Here is a 21788-nt window from a genome sequence, read left to right as displayed (position 1 = left end):
TCCTTATTTATCTCCTGTCTATTTTCATTCTCTCAAACAATTTCGATTATGTATTCAGACTTATAATTATTTAGTAGTTGCGTGTGTACTTGTGACACCTAGTTCTTGGGAGTTGTACTGTGTTAATCATGTTCAAACCATGTTATGTTTGTGTCAAATATTGTACTGTTTCGAGATCATTCCTGTCTTTATTTATGATATGACTCTATTAATTAAAGGAATCTAGACTATATGTTGTTGATTGTGAGTTGGCTTGCTTAGCAAGTACAGCTAGGCATCGTCATGGTCTGAGGTGGGATTTTAGATCGTGATAGGCAAAGATAGTCATAAATTCCTCCCAACATGATACTTTTGTCCTTCTCCCTTATTTTATTCTATGGGTTAAAACGTGTTCAGCCCAAAACAGTCCATCAAAAAAATCTTTCAGGGCGATTTGCATATATACCCACTTTTTGGGTCACGTTTTAACTTGTGCCCGCTTTGCAAAAAAATTGCAAATGTACCCGCTTTTTCTTGTAACTTAAGCATACGGGGCTGAAGTAGCAAAGGCAATCACGCAAAACTTCAGCATTCTAGTAGACGGGCCTTAAGTAGCAAAGGCAATACGCTGAAGTTTTTTTGTTCTGGATAAGATGCTGAAGTTATTTAGTTCATTTGTAAAAACTTCAGCACTAAAATAGCTGAAGTTTTTTGTCCTGGATTTATTAATTTTGTCATAAAGCTTTTTTAAAAACTTCAGCAGAAGATGCTGAAGTTATTTAGTTCATTTGTAAAAATTTCAGCACTAAATAAGCTGAAGTTTTTTGTCCTGGATAAGCTTTTTCAAAAACTTCAACAGAAGATGCTGAAGTTATTTAGTTCGTTTGTAAAAACTTCAGCACTATATAAGCTGAAGTTTTTTTTGTCCTGGATTTATTAGTTTTGTCATAAAGCTTTTTCAAAAACTTCGACAGAAGATGCTGAAGTTATTTAGTTCATTTGTAAAAATTTCAGCACTATATAAGCGAAGTTTTTGAAAAAGCTTTCTAACATACTAGATAAATAATCACCTTATTCTTTCATAGTGTATTACTACTATAAAATATCAGATTGCCAACAGTATCTAAATCATAAATTTTGGAAACAATAAACGTGAAAAGAACAGAATTACGTGAAAATATTCACAAATTATTGTTTACTAACTTATGTAATTATTTATAATTTGTTTTTAAATAATCTGATAAACATACTTATGGCAATCATCTCATGAACTGAAGTTTCATAGCAGCACCAACAGCAGCAAAAGAAAGAAGATAACGAAGGAGGAAAAGGAGGAGGAGAAAGGGGGCTGAAGTTGTTTAAAAAGTGGGTACAAGTTAAAACTTTTTAAAAAAAATGGGTACAAGTTAAATGGGGGCGACCAAATAAGGCGTCCTGTGCAATTTTTACAATCTTTCACATCCAACCTGTTAAATACTATGCAAGTTGGGTGAGTCAAATGAGGTTGGACTAGTTTTGCCACCCCTAGCCAGCATCTTGGGTAGATTTATGCTTTGAATGCCATTCTCTTTTTGGAAGGGATAGAGTGTGGTGATTAAGTTCACATAAAGAAATTAGATCTGCTTTTTCTCTAAATCCCAACATTCATTTTCAGCTGCAGACAACAAGACGTTTAGTACAATGTTTAATTTAGTTAATGAAACATATCGAATTAAGGCAATGTGAGATGCCTTCCTTCACTAACGGAGTTACCCCATATCAGGGCAAGTGCATATAAGATGTTCACACAATGTAATGTGTGTTTGTGGGTTGTACACAATGTATAGCATCGACTACAAAGTCCAAAGAATGAATCCTAACAGCAAGCTATGAATCCTAGAGTTGATACTCCTTGGCTCTCCAGAAAAATAAAAAATGAACACTGCACTTTAACAGTACATATAATACATAGCTGCTTCCGATTAATCGTAGCTACCACTAACAAAACTAGATGACGGTAGTCTAAAATATAATCATTGAGAAGATTACTTTGACCTGCTCTATCCAAGCAAGAAGCGTATAAAACAGGAAGTAGGGAGAACCACGAAGCTTGTCGTTTTCATTCACATGAACTAACATGGGGCCTGGCTTCTTTGTCCTACAAATCCTGTCCCACTAGATCAAGGATTAAATATGGTAAACAAGGGTAAAAGCGGATCGGAAATTGATATCCTTTATTGGAGTTGAAGTGAGATGATTGGGCCGAATTCGGTGGTGAAGTCGGTAACGTCTTTCCTTTCTTGAAACAACAGGAGGGGAATATTCATGTCGCTGCATCGAGTCCATCAACAGTGTTCTGCTGTGACCAAAGTTGTGCATACCTCCCTGGCCTAGATAGAAGAAATTCATGCGACCCTTGTTCCACCACTTTCCCACTCTCCAAGACTACGATCTGATAATCATGACCACACATTCAATTTATAATGAACTAGTAAAAAGGGTAAGTTAAACTTTACAATCTAAAGATACAACATTTTGAACCACAGTTGTGGAAAATGCCGACTCAAAGGACCACATCATGTTATATTCAACACTTTGCGTTTGTGATATAGTTTTTTTCTTTTTTTTATAAGTAATGATATTTTATAAATGGTATAACAGCACTAAGCCTGTGTTAAAATTACAAAGTGTGCAATGCCTCGATCATATCTAACATGGATTCTACATCGTTTACAAAGGCCATGTTGCACCAAAAAGCTAACAAAGAAATACATTTGCGTTTGTGCTATAGTTAAACAGCTTATAACCTATCGTTGTCTATTAATTCTAATAACCTTAAACAAAAAGGACTAATGTTCTCAACAACTACACACTAAATATCGCTCTGGTTTTGCAAGGTCCAAGAAGAAAAAGGAAATTTTGTAACCACGGTTATAATGAAATAAGTTAGAAGAGAACAATTTGTAACAACACAATTCTGGTGAAATTCTGCGAAACATACTACACACCACCCAAATTACCAAGGTAATGCGCTCCTATTCCGAATTGTTCATTTTATATCAGTGGTCGTCTTATTTATTTAAAGAAATCAAATTTAGCCAATATTCCCCACATCCTAAAGTTGGTTTCAATTTGAGCTGTGGACTACTATTAAGGTTAGTGTACACAATAAGAGAGGGTCCTCAGTTACTTTAAATGTAGAATATTATGAAGTACTAGTGCAGAGAAAAAGTCACTATTACGAGAGTGGATATAGTTTTGGGTCAGCCAAAGAAATAAGTAGGTTAATTTCTATCTGATCTGATGCATAGAATACTGAATAATAATATATATTGGAGAACGAGCATTCATGAAATATATTTGCTAGAAACAAACCTCATCACATTGCATAGCTGTAGTGAGCCTATGGGCAATAAAAACTGCAGTCCGATTATCTGCTAGAGACTTCAAAGCACTTAATATTTCTGATTCTGTCGTGCTGTCAAGTGCACTCGTGGCTTCATCACAAAGCCTAAGAGAGAAAAAAAGGGTGAGAAACAATTCTCTAGAGGAAGAACAAACGATAAAGAAATTAAATTAATAACAATCCTCTCTCAGTTAATAGATGGTCAGTCAAAGCCTTGCTGCCTGGTTTGAAAATATTAACCTCCAGTTAACACGACAATCAGCCTAGTATTCCCAGGTTGATATAAGGCCTAAAGTCAACATTAGAATGCTATCAACTCACGATTCTGATAACGGAGTTTTACCGAGCAACTAAAAATAAAAGAAGCATGTTTCATGACACATGAAGCAAATATAAGCTCTCGCCTGTCAGTAACACAATATTTATACGTGGATGAAGAAAAAAGTGCACTTTAATGAATGAAGAAAAATGCACGGCAACGAAGATGAACCAACCAAAAAGAGACATCTGAATTTTTCATCATGTAAGACATGCTTGAAACAATGGCCTAAACATTGTTACATTCTGGAAAGAGAATGTCTTTGATAAACTGTCTCAGCTGTCCAAGCAAAAATTCTCTCCTAACATGCCTTCAGTAAGCCAGTATTAAGAGCAGGTAAAATGCTGGATACAAGTCTGTTAAATGTGTATTATGAAGGTAAAAGCGACATTCTGGGTTAAGCAAAGGAAACCGAAAAGAAATGAAGCTGTATTTTCTTATTTTTTATTTTGCGAAAAACAAATGAAGCTGTCTAGACACCAAGAAAAGAGATGAACAAAGTGAGCACAAATCTTTGTAGCTTCCACCAAATTGTAACCTAAATATCCAAACCAAAAGTAATAAAATCAATATATTTGCTAATTTAATTTGCCTTTCCAGGAAAAAACTGACTCCAAATGTTCCAGAAACTGTTTCTGACAGTGAAACAGCAGAGTATGACACTTTCCAAAAAGTTCTTATTTGTCTCAAATACCCAATCCTCATAACTAAAATTGACCTTGCTAAACAAATGTTATAATTCCTTAAAGATTCTATAACCTCAAGGTTCTTTTACTTGGAAAGCAAGGACTAATTTATGAGAACATACAGAAAATGAAGGTTGGTAGCAATCTCTGAGACAACACAACTTCTTTATACTAGAAGGGTGACAGGTGAACTTACAATATAGCAGGTGCTTTAAGGAATGCACGCGCTAGTGCAACCCTTTGCTTCTCGCCACCACTTAACTGCAGGAGAAAGACAGAAAAGGGAAGACCTGCCTTTAGTCAGCGGCATATATAACTTTCTCAAAGTAGAAAAGAATTGAAACGCAAGTCCTGTATAAAAGAATAAATATTTGGATAGGGAGTGCTATGTAATCCCAAAATGATATCTCATTTATTGTGCTGCACTCCCTAAATCAACAATAATACCTCAAGCCCAAGCTAGTTGGGTCAGCTAGATGGACTCTCAGAATTCATGTCGCTCCAATCAGACTCTTCTCAATCCAATATTCAAAAAGTTGGTTCACTGACACTAGAAGTTTTCTACATCTTCTACTGCATACAAATTTCTGACCCACATGACTATGTCCTAATTCCCACTAATTGGCATCACCTATACGAATCTTTTTCTTCTATTGTCCGCTATTTTCGCTGAGCTTGTTTGGAATCCAAGAGATTGTAGGTCCTTTGAAGTAACTCCTTCCACGTGGTTTGATGTCTACCTCATTTTTTTTACGCCCTCAATCCACCATGGTTTACACCAATGGACTGGTACATCTGGAGATCGAAGTAGAATATGACAAACCGACTTACTAAAAAGAAAAAGAATATGACAAATCATCTCAAGTGACCTTATCTTTGTCTGATTTTGTACAACCCCACATCTATCTTAACATCAGCATGTTAACCACAAATTCACTCCCATACAACATTGTTGGTCTCTCAACCATTTGATCGAACTTGCCTTTCACTCACTTTGGTAAGTATTCCCCTATCACATAATTTCTGTAGCACTTCTCTGCTTCAACCATCCTATTCTGATTCTATATGCTTCATCTTAATCTGTCATAACATTCTCCCGAAATATCTTTTTTGAGAATGGTAACTTGTATATATATTAATAAGAACAAAAAACAGCACGAAAGCAGTGTCGAGCTATATTTACAAAAAGAGCAGACCTCAGCTATGTTAACCTAAGGTTGCAGAGCACCAATTAAATCTACTAAAGATTCTGCCTCCTCTAAAAGCTATCTTTACTCTAGAAATGAAACAAAAGGAAACAATTCATTTTAATATTAACGAGTTGCTTCCGTCTTCAAAAATTGCTGAATTTCTCCCCATCCAGACAATCCACCAAATGCAAGTAGGAACCGATCTCCACCATTTCTTCTGTCTCACTATACACCCATTATAATTCCAACACTTCAACAGATCACAAGTGTTTGTTGGCATACTCCATTTAAGGCCCACAATATTCAGAAAAAGTTGCCATAGTTGGTAAGTGACAAGGACAGTGAAGAAACAAATGGCTATTGGTTTCTCTAGCTGTACCACAAAGTGCGCATTTAGAGCAAAATGGAAACCCCTTCTACTCAAGTTTTCTTGTGTTAAACATGCTTCTCTTGCCACCAACCATGAAAAAACAGATCACCTTGAGAGGTGCCTTAACTTTCCAGATTAAATTTAGATATCCGAGTTTTATCCATTTAGGCACCACAATCCCGTCTCATTTCATCTTATTTCACTCTTTTTGTGTTGGTTAAACTTGCAGTCCACATATTCAATCTTACTTCTACTTATCCTGAAACCCTTACTCTTGAGTGACTCCATAGTTTAAGAAAATATCGTCTGCAGGTAGCATATACCATGAGACCCATCTTGAATATTGTTAGTTAGCTCATCCATACGTAGATCTAGATAAGCAACTACAAGCTTAACGAAAATCCCTGGTATAAACCCTAAAATTGTGAAAACTCATTTGTATCACCTACCAACACTAATAGTTCCTTCCTGCATACCGGTTTAGGAGAAAGATCACATCAGAATTCAGAAGTGCAGAATTAGGTGTAATGTCTGGTTTTTAACCCGAAATCTGTGCTAGCAAGTTGCAACTCTAAGTAACCAAAAACATTAACTTCAAATCCAAATGGAGAATGTTGACTTGTCCTGACTAATCTTTAGCGACAATTAGAAGAAGATCAAATTTTAACCTACTATCAACATGGATTATCTTAATGAGTGATGCATATGATTTTGCGCCAACTATGACATGATTACTCTTCCATGTCCTGCCTACATGGATAAACTTCAACATGATTACGGAGGGGCAAAGGATAGACCTAAAGGTACCAACACATGCTCCTGCACACAAATAGAGAAAATGGGGGGACTAAAAGGGACTCACCTTAAGTCCACGTTCTCCCACCACTGTAGCATACTTCTGGGGGAATTTCATAATAGTGTCATGGATTGCAGCTTGCCGAGCAGCATTGTACACCTTATTGAAACATTTCATTTGATAACAGGGGAGACTCAGATAATATAGCAACTGAAGGTTGAAATAGAAGAAAATATAAAATTCTCAACAGACCTCCTCCTCAGAGGCAGAGAGCCGTCCATAGTGGATATTGTGAAATATAGTGTCATTGAATAGGACCTGGAAAAACAAAGAAATCGTTGTTTTCAACGCACGCATTTTACAGGGACCACGATGAATATTAAGCTACATAATTTATGACAACTTACAGTATCCTGGGGAACAACGCCAATAGATTTCCGAAGACTCTCAAGTGTAACCTTCCGAATATCTTGACCATCTATTTTTACCTGCCAAGAGCAAAATGCCACCAAAAAGCTGAAAGATCTAACAAGAAAAAGAAAATTTTTGCCTGAGACGTAAATTCACTGTTCCACGTGCAATTATCTACATTTACCTCTTCACTTCTATCTTATGTGTTCTAATATTTCAATCACGTAAACATGCAGCAAAACAGGATCAACATAATTCTATGTGGAATACGACAAAATCCAGTCCCCTGCTAATGTTAACTTACAAGGGTGCATAAACTTGGAAATTCGGCTTCCACAGCACATGAATTTGCAAAGCGCCTAATGAACAGTTAATGAGATCGCAACATTAACAAGTAGGGTTCATCAACCACATGGACAAAGATAGATGTAAACATTGTCCAGATTCCTTCTTACAAACATATTCTTTAAATTATATGCCTTTCGTATTTCCATCGCAATAAAACTCCCTATTCAGCAGTTTGACAAACATTGCAAAGAGAATTCAGCATATGATTTGTCAACAACATACGGTTTGTAGTTTTTGTCAGTCAGTCTTCTCTTTAAGCAAATGCGAAATACCAGTTTCATCATCATGCATGCCATTTAAGGCCTTTTTGTCTGTTATTAATGATTAAAAAGCGATCATGAAATAATTGAAAAACTAATCATTTTCAGGAAAACATTAGCCAGGAAATTGATCCAAATTTATTGTTCTACAGTAAAGAAGTGCACAGCGACAGACCACATAAACTGCTAAGGCAAACAATCCAAGTTTAATATGATAAGACACACCATAAAGCTCTCAAACATTGTGATGAAAAGCAGGCCCAAGCAATATGATTTGGCCGCTAGTAAGTTTTAACTGAGCATATGTAGATAAGTAATATCCCACAATGATTACTCTTACATTTCCAGAATGGGTGTCGAAGAATCTGAAAAGCAATCTAAGAATGGTTGATTTGCCTGTAATAGAAAGTAATATGCGGATCAGCGCTAGTAAAAAAGCATAAACAATGAGATTGTACATAATCAAAGGTTCTACACAAACTTAAAATAATCTAGGAGATCCCACACTTGAAAATCCATAGTGACCTCTTAAAAAGGTTGTATATTTCAGTCAGCTAAGAGACCTTGTATTGGTCGGGATTTGGGGTAGGCCCATATTTAGATTGCTAGAATATGGACAGTCACTAGATTACAGAAAAATCAAGTCCAAAATAAATAAATAAAACTGAAAAGTTGAAACAGAATAAGGAACAGTGACTGAAACCATACCACTACCACTCGTTCCTACAATAGCTACACTTTTTCCAGCTGGCACAGTAAAAGAAATCCCGTCTAGAATCTTCCTTTCCGTCAAATAACTATGAAAAAATGAAAAGAACAAGGATCAACAAGCACATTCACTAGTCCATTAGGTGGAACAGTAGTGAAAGCAAGCATATCTACTTCAAGCAAATATAATCATGATGAGTTGCAGTTCAAATGAACAGCAGCAGCTGTACATCAACCTAACTACCAAAGCTGCAGAACCTAAAGAGCTCTGGAAATCTCCTACTTCCAAAGTACCTGGAAAGCATTTTTTTGAGAAAACGTACTTGGAAAGCATTAAATATGTAACATCAGCATTGCTACCTAGGAAAATTTGTAAACACAAGCTCATAACACAAGCTTTGCTTTAGAATGGATATGTGACGAGAAATTAAAAAGCTCAAAAGCCCTGACATGGAAGTGCTTATATGGGCAGAAACAGAATGATCAGACTATGAGATAGAAGAATTAGTATCTTTTCCCCTGTGCAATATCTTAGATAAATCAAAGGAATTTCATTAATACCAGACAAGATGGTGTCAGAAAATATGTATAAAAAATGAGTGGTTCAACCTCAGTTAGCTAATAAGTTACCCTAATAACCTATACAAGTAGGGATCTTCTATTTACATCAAATGAATACGTGAAATAAGAAACCTTTTCAAACCGTTCATATCCCTTTCATTATCATGGAACAAGCTTCTGTCCTGTCATTCAACACTGTACAAAAATAACAGGACAGCATCTTCCTCCAGGTAGCACTCCACTCTTCCCTCAATTTGCATTGTCTCCAACATGGTAATGTCTCCTAAACTGTGCTTGGTAAAACCCATGCCACATTGAACAATGAATATGCAAAATTCCTCAACTATGAAGTAAGTTTGCAGTGCAAAAAAAAATGTCATTCGTATTGTAGCAACTTTCTTTGCACCAATAACACCAACTGACCATGATTCTCTTCCTCCTTTCTTGAGAAATGGTAAAGTGATTCTCTTCCTCCTCCTTAGGTACATAAAGGGTCAACGTAGCATCCCTTACAGCACACGATTTGAAAAAATTACTCTTTTCTGGTGTTTAGGGGATAAGAAGTTGTACAGGTTAGCCCAGTGTTGTGAAGAGCGTGAAGCGAGGAAAGGCGACAACCACCATTTCGCTTAAAGCGAGAAGCGAGAAGTGAAGCGCTTGCTTTTTTTAAGTGAAACGGAATTTAAAAAAAATATTAAAATAAATTCTGTTAAGAGGAAGGGCAGTATACCATTCTGTTAGAAACCGGGCAGCATAAAAACAGTGAAAGAAGAACTGGGCAGCATTTCAATGAAGAGAAGACTGAGAAAGAAGAACCGAACGGAAAAAAAAATTCGCCAACATTTCGCTGCTATTTGGACGCTGAAACAGTGAAAGAAGAAGAAGGAGGAGGAGGAGGTCGTATGTTGAAGTTGAAAAGTGTACAAGACTTGGAACCCTAGTTGCCTCTTTCTTTCTGTTGCTGCTGGTCGTATGGTTTAATAAAAGAGCACCTTTCTTTTTTAATTAAAAAAGTTGGCAGGTGTTTAAAACAGAGAAGCGCTCGCTTCGGTCACCTCGCTTTGCTTCGTCGCTTCTCGCTTTTTAGTGCGAAGCGCACGCTTTTCCCTACCTGAGTCACTTCATATAGCAGAAGCGGTCATAGGGTCACCTTGCTTCGCTTCTCGCTTTAAGCGAGGAAGCGACCGCTTTTCACAACACTGGGTTAGCCAAGGTGCAAGAAAGGAAGGTCTGTGACCTGGACCAAGTGAAGTGCATCAAGGACGAGGCGACAGAGTTTTGTTGGATGAGGCACTTATTCGACGTAGATAGCAGACTTACTTCCATAAACTCTTGAACGAAAAGGGGGATAGGAACATTGAGCTAGGCAATTTAGAACACTCTGAGTGTCGTCGGGACTTTGGATATTGTAGGCATCTAAGAGCCAAGGAGGTCGAGGGGGCTATGCGTAAGATGAGCAAGGGGAGAGCGACCGGCCCTAACGAGATCCCGGTGGAATTTTGGAAGAGCATGGGGTAAGGCGGGCTTGGAGTGGCTCACTAAGTTATTTAATGTCATTTTTAGGACAAAAAAGATGCCTGAAGAATGGAGATAGAGTACGATGGTCCGCTGTATAAGAACAAGGGTGATATCCAAAGTTGCAACAACTACCGAGGCATCAAGTTACTAAGCTATGAAAGTCTGGGAGAGGGTGGTGGATCTGAGGTTGAGGAGGATTGTGGATATTTCTGAAAACCAGTTTGGATTTATGCCAAGACATTCGACTACGGAAGTTATTCATCTTGTAAGGAGGTTGATGGAGCAGTATAGAGAGGGGAAGAGGGATTTACATATGGTGTTCATCGATTTAGAGAAGGCTTACGATAAAGTGCCAAGGGAAGTTCTGTGGAGATGTTTGGAGGCTAGAGGTGTTCATATTGCTTACATTAGGGTTATTTAAGGACATGCATGATGGAACTACAACTCGAGTGAAGACCGTGGGAGGGGACTCAGAACACTTCCCAGTTGCATTAGGGGTCTGCCATCAGGGGTCTGCCATCAGTCCATTTCTCTTTGCCTTGGCGATCGACGCGCTGACGTGCCACATACAAGGAGAGGTGTCGCGGTGCATGTTATTTGCAGATGACATTGTTCTAATTGACGAGACGCGAGGCGGTGTTAACGGGGGGTTAGAGATTCGGAGGCAGACCCTGGAGTCTAAAGGTTTCAAGTTGAGCAGGACCAAGACAGAATACTTGGAGGGCAAGTTCAGTGGGACGACTCAGGTTGTGGTCAAAGAAGTGAGGCTTGGTTCTCAAGTCATCCTAGGAGAGAGAGTTTTAAATACCTTGGGTCAGTTATACAAGGAATGGAGAGATCGACAAGGATGTTACACATCGTATTAGGGTGGGAGGGATGAAATGGAGGCTCGTTTCAGGTGTTTTGTGTGATAAAAATGTGCCACCTAAACTAAAATGTAAGTTTTATATAATGGTGGTCAAACCGACTATATTAAATTGGCCAGTCAAGAACTTCTATGTCCAAAAAATGAAGGTGGCTGAAATGAGTATGTTGAGATGGATGTGCGCGCATACCAGGCTAGATAGAATAAGAAATTAAATTATTCGGGACAAGGTGTGTGGGGCCCCTGCGGAGGACAAGATGCGGGAGGTGAGACTTAGATGGTTCAAGCAATGTGAAGGGGAGAGGCACAGAAGCACCGGTGAGGAGGTGTGAGAGGTTGGCCTTGGAGGGCCTAATGAGAGGTAGATGTTGGGCGAAGAAGTATTGGGGAGAGGTGATTAGGTAAGATATGGCGTTGCTCCTACATGACCATGGACAAGAAGGTGTGGAGGTTGGGAATAACGGTAAAGGGTTAGGATAGGTCGTCTAGCGTTGTCTTTGTCTATAACAGTAGCTTTAGTACATGAGTTAGCACTATTTATGTATTTTCGTATTCCTTGATTTCTGTGATTATTTGTCGTTGCTTTTGTTTCAGCCTTCTGATTATAATACTCAGTTTTCGTTTTGTATTTTTGCTTCGGTTTTCTAATTAGTGTGCTTGTTGCTGCCCTTCCTTTTATCTTTCTTAAGCCAAGGGTCTTTCCGAAACAGCCTCTTTGCCTTCTTGAAGGTAGGGGCAAGGTCTAGTTACATACTACCACCCTCCCCAGACTCCACTTGTGGGGTTACACTGGGTTTGCTATTGTTGATGTACTCTTTTCTGGTGTTTTACTTGTTGTACTCTTTTCTGGTGTTTTACTGCCAACATCTTTTATGACGTCTCTTCCTTCTCTGCTTCCTCCATTAACTCCCGGTAGCATGATTTTAAGCAAAACAATTTTCATCCCTATACCCTCCATTACATCTTGTCCTACTTCTAGCACTTAATATTTCATGCAACTCCCAGATCCTCTTCCAAACAATCCACCAGCATGGCCTCATTATTTGCCAACTTATAAGCCTATGGGCAGGTCTACTCTGGACTAGTATTCCTGCACCAAAATTCCTTCCCAAAGCAAATTCTTGTGCTATTACCACCACAAACCCAACATGCTCCACTAACATATTTCTGCCTTTAATAATCCCCATCCATACACTTACCCTACGCACTCCGTGTTTCACTCGAGAACCAGCCATTATTAACCATGCTATATTTGGCAATCATTACCTTACTATATAACATTTTCCACATGGGGGAATCTCCACAACCATTTTCTTCAAGTTTACATTAAAAGGTAGAAATTCTCTATTGGTGTTACATGTACAAGTTGATGGGAGAGCATGCAAATCACCTGTTGGTGCACAGCCAAGTAGTGAATAAGCCATGGTGGAAGCAGTGGTGATGTCAGCACTTCAGCTATGGTTAAGGATGTCATGTTCAGTTGGGCATTCAGATGTAGGAAAAGAAAATCGCGGGCACAGAATATAGCACCACTCACTTCGAGAGAGTAACAGGAGAGCTTTTGAGGGAGCCAAAAATACCTTTGTACAAATAAGAACAAGTTTTTGTTTCTTTTACACTTTTGGAGCACCCACGAGATGCCAGTCAGTATAGATGAACGGGTTTCTTTATACAGAACTTGATATTTGTATAGATTCTCTACCACTTGTATCGACTTACCCCACTATATCAATAAGATTATTACCTTGTCAAAAAGAGAAATACACCGTATCCGTAAGCTCCCTTCTGTCAACAGAAATGCAATTCTCTTCCAATCTACCAAATAGAATTTCTATTCCCCCTCCTTTCTTCCAACAAGAAATCCCTTGGCATCTACTCTTGTCTAACCGAAATGGCTCTAGGCATGCAAAACAGAGACATAAAATTAGTGGGGATGTTAGATAAGTTGGCTTAATCAACATGATGTTGATATGAGGTGTATGATACTGCTCTTTACCCCAAAAAATAAGGCGTATGATACTGTCAAAAGCACTTGTTTCCTAAGAGAACAACAAGCAAACATCAGACGAACTATATCATAAATAAGATGAGTAAGAATAAGTCCAATCACAAGTAGCCACAAACGCAAACTGCAATAACCGACAAGCAAGAGTGCTAAGCTAACATGTGACAACATCTTTTTTCTTTTAATGACCGAGAAATCCATTGGGCAAACCCTTAGGAACAACCACAGCCTTTGCAACTCGGGGACAATGGGCCGCCCCTCTACCCTTCTCCACTTATATACTAGAATTAGTTCGCATGACGTAGGGTTCGAATCACAAGTCCTTCAACCTTTGCCACTTGAACTAAGCCCTTGGGCAACATGTGACAATTTCATTGCAGGCCCAAATTGATAAAATTCAACTAAGTCACCAGTCTAACACTGAAGCTTAGTTCTAAATATACATCTCCAGGGGTTAAATATATAATTTTCTTAAACAGAGTACACCTTCTCACAGTACATCAGAGATCATCACACCAGAATGTTTGATAATGTTTGTCTACCTATCTAAATATATATATAGAAAGTGCACAAACTGATGATTGAGTGAAAACAACGCTTAAGGAAAAGTACAACCAATCGAATAATCCATATATCATTTAGCAAATAACAAAAGAAGAAAGAATTTGATATGCACCTGAAGTGAACATTCTCAAATTGAATGCTACCCCCACTTAACTTAAGAGGTTTCGCATCGTTTGCATCTCTGATTTGAGCCCTTTCCTGTACATATTATTCAAAGATTTGCTCAAAACAATTCTACATATGCACAAGACATATAGAATATGTGCGCAATGTATTACTATCACATAAATGAATAAATGCTATAGCAGAAAAAATGGTTCCTCCATGAGTGTCTGATGTATTTCTGGTGGTCATTCTTTTCAATGCTTATGAAATGATGGTTCAGTTTTGCAAGGATGTGCCATGGCAGGAGTAAATGTGTTTGGGGCCAAATCAACACTTCTGTATCATCAAGGTCTACTATCAGCGTGATACTAACAGTGCAACGGATAAAGAGATATGTGGATATAGATATTTGGAGACTAAACATTTAACAATTGTATCCAAGGAGACTTTGGCACCATCTTGGTGCGCATTAATGGAGCTTCTCTTGATTTATCAAAAAGAATACTGAACAAGATAATGATCAACGCAAAAGAAGGGCATTAGTGTACCAATCCTTGTTGACCATCTGATAATTCAGAACATACTGATCCCCTCAGAACATTTATCATTTCGATCAGTAGTTATGCAACTTAATTAAAGAAAAAAGATAACTTCATTTTATAGCAACTTCCATTTTATTCTGAAAGTGATGAAATTATGCTAGGCCTCGAGAGATCATGCTCTTTCAACATTTCGAGCTACTCAAGTTCGAGAAGAATATTATCAGTCAGCCAGGAAAGAAACACAAGAGAGACAGGATTTATCACAGCAAGACTGGACGAAATAGAAAAGAAGATAGCGGTTGGTACACAAAATACAAGAAGGACCAAGAAGATATTACTCCAGAAAAGAGCCAACTTTATCATCATTCAGATCCTATCCTGACTGGGTATAGAAAATTATGGTGTTTGTATGTCCAATTCTCTTAACCTGCCGATATAAAGAAGCCTGACCCCCAGACGCACAATTTCTCATGAGGTACAATATCTCATTATGAACTTAGGAAGCAAGAGCACAACATTTTAGAGGCATCATCTGGACCACAAATCTTACAACATTTGCAGATTATCTTTCCGCTACAAAGTTTGATGTTACTTGACTAACTGTTTCCTCTATAATCTTTTACACAACACAAAAGTATTTAGCAAGTGAAACAAAACAATGAATGATATCATGGAAGCTAGCTGATACCTCTAGCAACTGAAACATTGATTTCATGTCCACTAGACTTTGGACAGTTTCACGATATACGCTACCAAGGAAATTCAGCGGAAGGGATAGCTGGAACAGCAGCCCATTTACCATGACCTATCAAAATAGTAATGTTTCTTATTAGAGTGCACTGCAGAGAAAATAATCACTCAGCTAAAATAATTGGAGAAAAAGTTCTACCAAGTCACCAACGGTCATGACGCCATTCATAATCCCATTAGAACATAAAACCATAGCAGCTGAGAGAGCTATGCTGAATATTGCATTTTGCCCAAAGTTTAACATAGCCAAACTGCGTTGGGTCTTTAAGGCAGCATCTTCATATCCTGGAGACAACCACATAATATCATGATTGCTTATTCAGAAAAAAGAAAATGGGGAGGAACAACACAACATCAAAGTTTTGTACGTCAAAAGCCGACAAAAAGTTTTTAACCACTGGGAGAAAGCACATATTCTTCTGCCTCCTCATTGCTAGATCCCAGAGCAAAGTTGACAGTGAAGTGAACCCATATTTTTCTTTTTCTGATAAGGTGAAGCAAACACATGTTATGTTGAAGGGAAGCCATATAAACATGGTACCGCCACTCTGTGAAACTTAATAAAGCACAATGATTTCTGTTTTTCTTTATCATGAAACTCTAATCATTCTAAAATTCAATGATTTCTCCTGAAATTTACCTTTAGACTAATCGCCAACAAACCATGTTGTGTCATTCTTACCAGTATTGCTAGTAGTATTCTTGTATTTCTTATTTTTAGATCTTTGTTATTACACGTAGTGTCTTCGGTTTTTTTTTTTTTTTTCCTTGTTGTTATTGTTGGTTGCTTCTTCACTATCTTAAGTCGAGGGTCTATCGGAAACAACCTATCTACCTTCACAAGGTAGGGGTAAGGTCTGCGTAAACACTACCCTCCCCAGACCCCACTCGTGGAATTACACTAGGTTTGTATTGTTGTTGTTGTTGTTGTACTAATTGCCAACAAAACTGTGTTAAATGATATCACAGTTGGTGCAATCTGATTCACCCAACGTATACACAACTTACACCATAAATTAAGAGCGCGGAAGAGCTTAAGAAATGACGAAAGAAAAGTCATAAGGCAATACGACTTACTCTTTAAGAAGTGATCATACTTCTCAGCTTCATAGACCTCATTGTTGAAGTACTTAACAGTCTGGAAAAAAATGATAAGGGCCAGCACAATCAAGTGTATTGCACATAAACAGATAAGCTAATCTTGGTATAAAGGAACACAAGCTTACCTCATAATTGATAAGAGAATCTATTGCTCTTGTGCTTGCATCATTATCAGCTTTATTCATCTCCTTCCTAAATTTAGTTCGCCACTGCAAGATACAAATGAAGAGGAACTTTGAAACAAAAGACTTGAGAGCTGGACTCACTAGAAGTTACTGATATATCAGCTATCACCTAGCTGCCACTGCCAGTATGACAAATGAACAACTCAAAGAGGAAGAACGGCATGAAACCCAAAATAACAGACAATGCCAAGACAAAGAATAGATGGGTTTCAGTAAGTAGATAATAACCTGGGTAATACTCAAGGTGAAGGCAATATATGCAGCCACTGACAGTGAAGTGATCCATGCAAAGGGTGCTCCAAACTTGTATGCAAGTATACCTGATACCATGGATATCTGAAAGGGTTCATGTTAATGTAGTTGGAGTAATACTTAAAAGCAACATAACTAAGTAGGACTTTTTTCATCAAACAAAAAACTGCCTTGAATGATGGAATGAATAAATTTATATACCTCTAATATTGTCGGGAAAACATTGAATACCATGGATGAAAGAATAAAATTGATAGCTCGGCTACCACGGTCAATAATCCGATTAAGACCACCCGTTTCTCGACTGCAGGATGCAAGAAGAACATAAAAACAACTCTATCACACTCAAGCAAACCACCTTCTCAACATCACAGCTGATGGCATAAAATTTTAACTAGAATAACATCAAAAGAAAGTATAAACAATCTCAGCCATAAGCATCTTATTTGGGTGACATGTGGTACCCATTCACCTGCATCCTTTGCATCAGGAAAAATCGATATATAACAAAGCCACAAACAGAGGAAGCCTGACATAGAATTGAACAGAACCAAGTCCACAGGATAAATAATCAAATGGGTATGGCTTATTTAACTCAGTGTTCGAAGGAAACACATTATTGAGACTAATAAGGCTAACTGAATTAGTTTATCCACGCAGAGTTTGATCTTGAACAAAGTTCAATTAGTTCGCAAGCAAGGGACATGCTGAACACTACCTTTCCAACTAAATCCAAGGCGAGGACCCTTTAATTGAAAATGCGTTCCATCATCAGCAATTGGCGGCCGACAAGGACCCTTTCCCTAAATATCTTGGGAAGCGAAGAGGGTAGATTTGAAACTTATTCGATAATCTTCTCCTGAAGGTAGGCATTTTCAAGGATGTAGGTGCTTACTGTAAGCTAAGTTACTCCGACTCAGGTGTGGGCGTCCTATAAGGGTGCGGATCTAGAGGTCAGATCCTTCATGATCTAAACTGGTGTGGGTAAGGGTGCGAGCATTCGGGTAAAAATAATTCAAATGTCTACAAATAAAGTAATAAAAATACGTCTAAATTATGAGACATCATGCGGAAAACTTACAAACTATTCCGAGAAGATATTGATAAAGAGGAGAATTCGAGAAGAGATACAAGGAAATGGACTGACGTAGAAATTTCTGTACACAAGGTATTCTATTTTCAACTTCACTCTAGCTTTGTTTTGATTCCAGAAATCATTGTATATGTCCTAAATTTCTCCGTCGATTTTTTATCAAAGTACTCAAAAGCGGTTGACCAAATCCAGTACAGATCCCACAACCACATCGTGTCGACACGGGTGTGCCACCGAAAGTGAAGAGTCCGAGCAACTTAGAGTGTAAGTCATTATAAGAATGAGCTTTTTTAGCATAGCCTTGGAATACATTGTTCCCACTGCTGGTTGGACGGCAAATTACATTTATCTCATGATATATTCGCTTCTCCTTTTGTTGAACTTTTTGGTGTCTTTGAAGCTACAATGTGATACGGGAACCGGCGCAGCTTGAGGCCTAATATCCCATTGTTGGCACCATAAATTCTACAATAGATCGTTAAATCTTGTATTAAGTGCACAGGAATTGGCTTTAGTATGCTTAGTTATCCAATTAGCCTTATTAGATACTCTTATGCTAGTAGGAAATTTAGAGAACTTCTTATATTTCCATTTTTATTTTTGTTTCTATAATATTTGACCTGAGATCAATTTAAATGGGGAACATGACCACAACTCATTTGGCTTAGTTGTTGTATTCTTAATTGTCCTATTAATATTCCAAGTAACTGGGTTCCTGGTTTCCTGCAGCTGCACAATATACCACACAGAAAAAAAGAACTACATGATTATTTCCACTTTTAAAAGATAGTGTCGAAGTGTAGACATAAACAGTACAGACTGATCTTAACTTTTTGCAGCACGTAAAGGCAGAGATGAGCGTATCTTTCTTCCAAAGACAAGAGAGATGTTGTATTGTAGCTTCTAATCATTTTTTAGATCCAATAATTCAGCTATTCCTCCTATCTTAAAGACGAGTCACATGAGAGAATGGGGGATTTAAAGGAGAATGGGGGAGAGAAGAAAGGTCTGGCAAATGCTACATCTGAGGCAATGCACTAATAAAGTCACATAATTAACTGCTTGCAAGAGAATAGAATATGCATAATCAACAGGTTTAAAAGGGTGTTTCAAGAAATACCTAAGGTGATATTGCAGGTCAAGTTCATGCAAATGCGAAAAGACCTGCATACATTAGGGCTTGTTATCGTCGGCATATTAAAATGGAAGAATTAAGTTCAGTCAAAATGTGAATTAATCAAAACACATGCAAAGCACAAAGACAACTGAAAATGTGAACTCTCAACATTGACTGATGTCAGATGGAAAGTGAGCATAATATTTAGCTGAACATACTAGATGGTGATTCACCAAAGGAGACACCATCCTTTTAATATAGTAATTAAACGTAATCTGGAGTTTGTACAAGGAACTTGGACATATTCAGAATTTTTTTCAAAGCAGTTGTGTCCAGCAAGCAATGGATACTTAACTGCATTTTTTACACAAACATCCAATACGAACGGTCTCTAACAGACAGTGACATAGACCAAGATTCACCTTTCATTGAGAACAAAAGAGCTCAACTTTGGACAAATGTGTGAGATATTATTGTGATAGCAGTTCATTGATAGAGCCCATTGTAGACACAGACAATGCAGTGCAAGCACCTTAGTATCTCACACATCTGTCCAAGATAATAGTGTAGACTCCATCTTCCAATAAGCACATCATCTACATTTAGTTTGAATCTTGGGTCAATAACCCCATGAATTTACCCTCCATTCCTTCGGAATTCTCTTACACGAGCGTGAATTACCCAAGAAAATCTAGAAATGATGTGGTTCCTATCATTGATGACTAATCTAAAAGACCCATAGGAAAAAAAGCTGGCAAAACAAACTCTGCTCTGTACCTTCCGTGAAACAGACCGGATAGTGCGGAGCGCCACCTTTGAGAAAATTGCAGTTCGCAATTCTGCAACAACAAAAGAATGATAAAGGCATTTAGAAAAATAAATAGAGAGCAAAAAAGTGAAGGACTTGCTGATGAGGAAAAGGAAATAAATGTCTATCATCCATTTATGAGTGAAAAAGGATATCTTATACCGAAAAGAAAGAACAAAAATCTAGTAACTCTGATACTCAAGACAAGCACAAGCAATTACTTCATAGGTGTGATGTACCGTTGAAAGCAGATGCCCCTGATCGTGCAATACCATATCCAATCAAAACCGCGGCAGGACTAACAAAAAGAGCTAAAGCAGTAGAATTGGCAGTAGTAAACTCAGCAAGAGCGTTAGCATTGCCAGTTGCTGTTGTCAACCAATCAACAGCAAGCTTAAACAAGAATGGCACTTGAACATTCACAACCTGTGGCATGAAAATGCACAAAAGTCACCACTGTGCATTTAATCAAAATCCACCTTTGCATATAACACACATTTTTTAGCTATGATGCCCTTTCTAAATAAACAAATGAAAAACACGACTAGAAGAAAAAAGACTGCCCTCTCACCTTTGCACCAACAAGTAAAGTCAAGGCAGCAATGACCCGGAAGCGGAACTCATAATTATCCTTCATCCACAAATATTTCGCCAGAGTGCTAATAATTTTCGCATCAGATATTTGATCACTTTTTGCCGCAATCCCAGTTTCATCTTTCTTCACTACAGGCTTTTTGCCATCACTTGAAGATGTTGAAAACATAGCATGCCCATTTGGCATCCCATCCTTTTAACCCCCAAAAAATAGTCAACGATCAACACAAACAACGAAAAAAGACACCACAGTTAAAACTAAAAGTAAAGCTTACAGGGCCATTAGGGTTTTTGGCAGGGAAATCAGAAACGAAAGCCTTGATTTGTCTGAAGCCAGTAGAAGATGTTCTAGAAGAATCCCACAGGTTTCTATTAGTTGAAAGATGTCTTGTACTGATGCGATACTGATGATGGAGATAATTTCTGGGTTTTAGGGCTTGTGAATGTAAAGAAAGGCGAGAAGGGATGTAATTCAAAATCATGGTTTCTGCTTTCTGGAGCAAGAATTCCCCAGCCCTACTAAAACACCTCGAACAAATACTCCCCTGCATTTTTGTATTACTAACTATCTTATTATAAGATGAGAGCCTAGCTCAGGAGTTGAAGAAGATAAGAAGTATGTGACTCTCCGATTATTGCTAAGATGAAAAGTCGCCGCCGTCACGACACGGCTGAGGTGAGGGTGGCAAGCGTTAGTTACGGTGGCCTTTTTATTTTTTACTCCAGTTGATTAGATTCTAGACTACGTGTGTCGATTAGCCATTTTTGGAAAATTTTTATGTTCTCTCCAAATATAGCTAGCTGTTCTTTTCTTTTTTTAACGTCAGTTTATTTTTATTTTTGCTTTAATTGATTGTTTAGTTATTTTTACGCTACAAGGATTTCATCTTTTAATATTAATTAATATTAAAATTGATCATATCAACTTTAATTTATTTATTAAAAATATAACAAATTTAGAAAGTTTTCTTAAAATACGTATAATTTTGAAATCCCATATCGATCTAGCTAACATGAAAGTAAAAGATCCTAGTTACAATTAAGGCCTAATCATATAAATACACCTATATTAGGTATGATGTTTGTTTGAATCTTCTTTATTTTAACGGAAGGGCCAAAACTACCCTTGAACCATTCGATTTGCCCCTACGATTAATTTTTGGTTCAAATCTACCCTTAAAACTAATAATCCAAAATTAATTAAAAAGCACCTTAAGTTTCTCATTCTTATAGGACGAATTTAAACAAGAGAATTACACATAAATATAACCCACAC

The 21788-nt window shown here is 37.7% G+C and overlaps 1 protein-coding gene across 1 annotated transcript; it reads right to left on the bottom strand.

Moving 5' to 3' along the window:
- Positions 1–1714: 1714 nt before the first annotated feature.
- Positions 1715–21279, bottom strand: LOC104212667 (ABC transporter B family member 25, mitochondrial). Its single transcript, XM_009762011.2, has 20 exons — positions 20788–21279; positions 20490–20705; positions 20158–20344; positions 19888–19949; positions 19114–19157; positions 17102–17204; positions 16877–16984; positions 16589–16672; positions 16440–16500; positions 15502–15647; positions 15301–15417; positions 14078–14163; positions 8453–8541; positions 8085–8140; positions 7133–7213; positions 6978–7043; positions 6792–6884; positions 4566–4630; positions 3334–3469; positions 1715–2410 (listed from the first exon to the last, which is right to left on the bottom strand). The coding sequence occupies exons 1-20, from the start codon at positions 21061–21063 to the stop codon at positions 2282–2284; spliced, it is 2205 nt and encodes a 734-aa protein (XP_009760313.1). The 5' UTR covers positions 21064–21279; the 3' UTR covers positions 1715–2281.
- Positions 21280–21788: the final 509 nt, after the last annotated feature.

Source organism: Nicotiana sylvestris, chromosome 7, assembly GCF_000393655.2.
Source record: "Nicotiana sylvestris chromosome 7, ASM39365v2, whole genome shotgun sequence".
Classification (NCBI taxonomy): Eukaryota; Viridiplantae; Streptophyta; class Magnoliopsida; order Solanales; family Solanaceae; genus Nicotiana; species Nicotiana sylvestris.
This window is presented reverse-complemented; position numbering and strand designations above follow the sequence as displayed.

Bases quoted from the DNA above. Each gene is read 5' to 3' on its own strand.
- LOC104212667 (XM_009762011.2), bottom strand. From the start codon at position 21,063: ATGCAGGGGAGTATTTGTTCGAGGTGTTTTAGTAGGGCTGGGGAATTC. The intron at 8,141-8,452 runs GTATGGTTTCAG...TTTCTATTACAG, and splicing joins TGTAGGAACGAGTGGTAGTG to GCAAATCAACCATTCTTAGA. The intron at 7,044-7,132 runs GTAAGTTGTCAT...TTGTTTTTCCAG, and splicing joins GCGTTGTTCCCCAGGATACT to GTCCTATTCAATGACACTAT.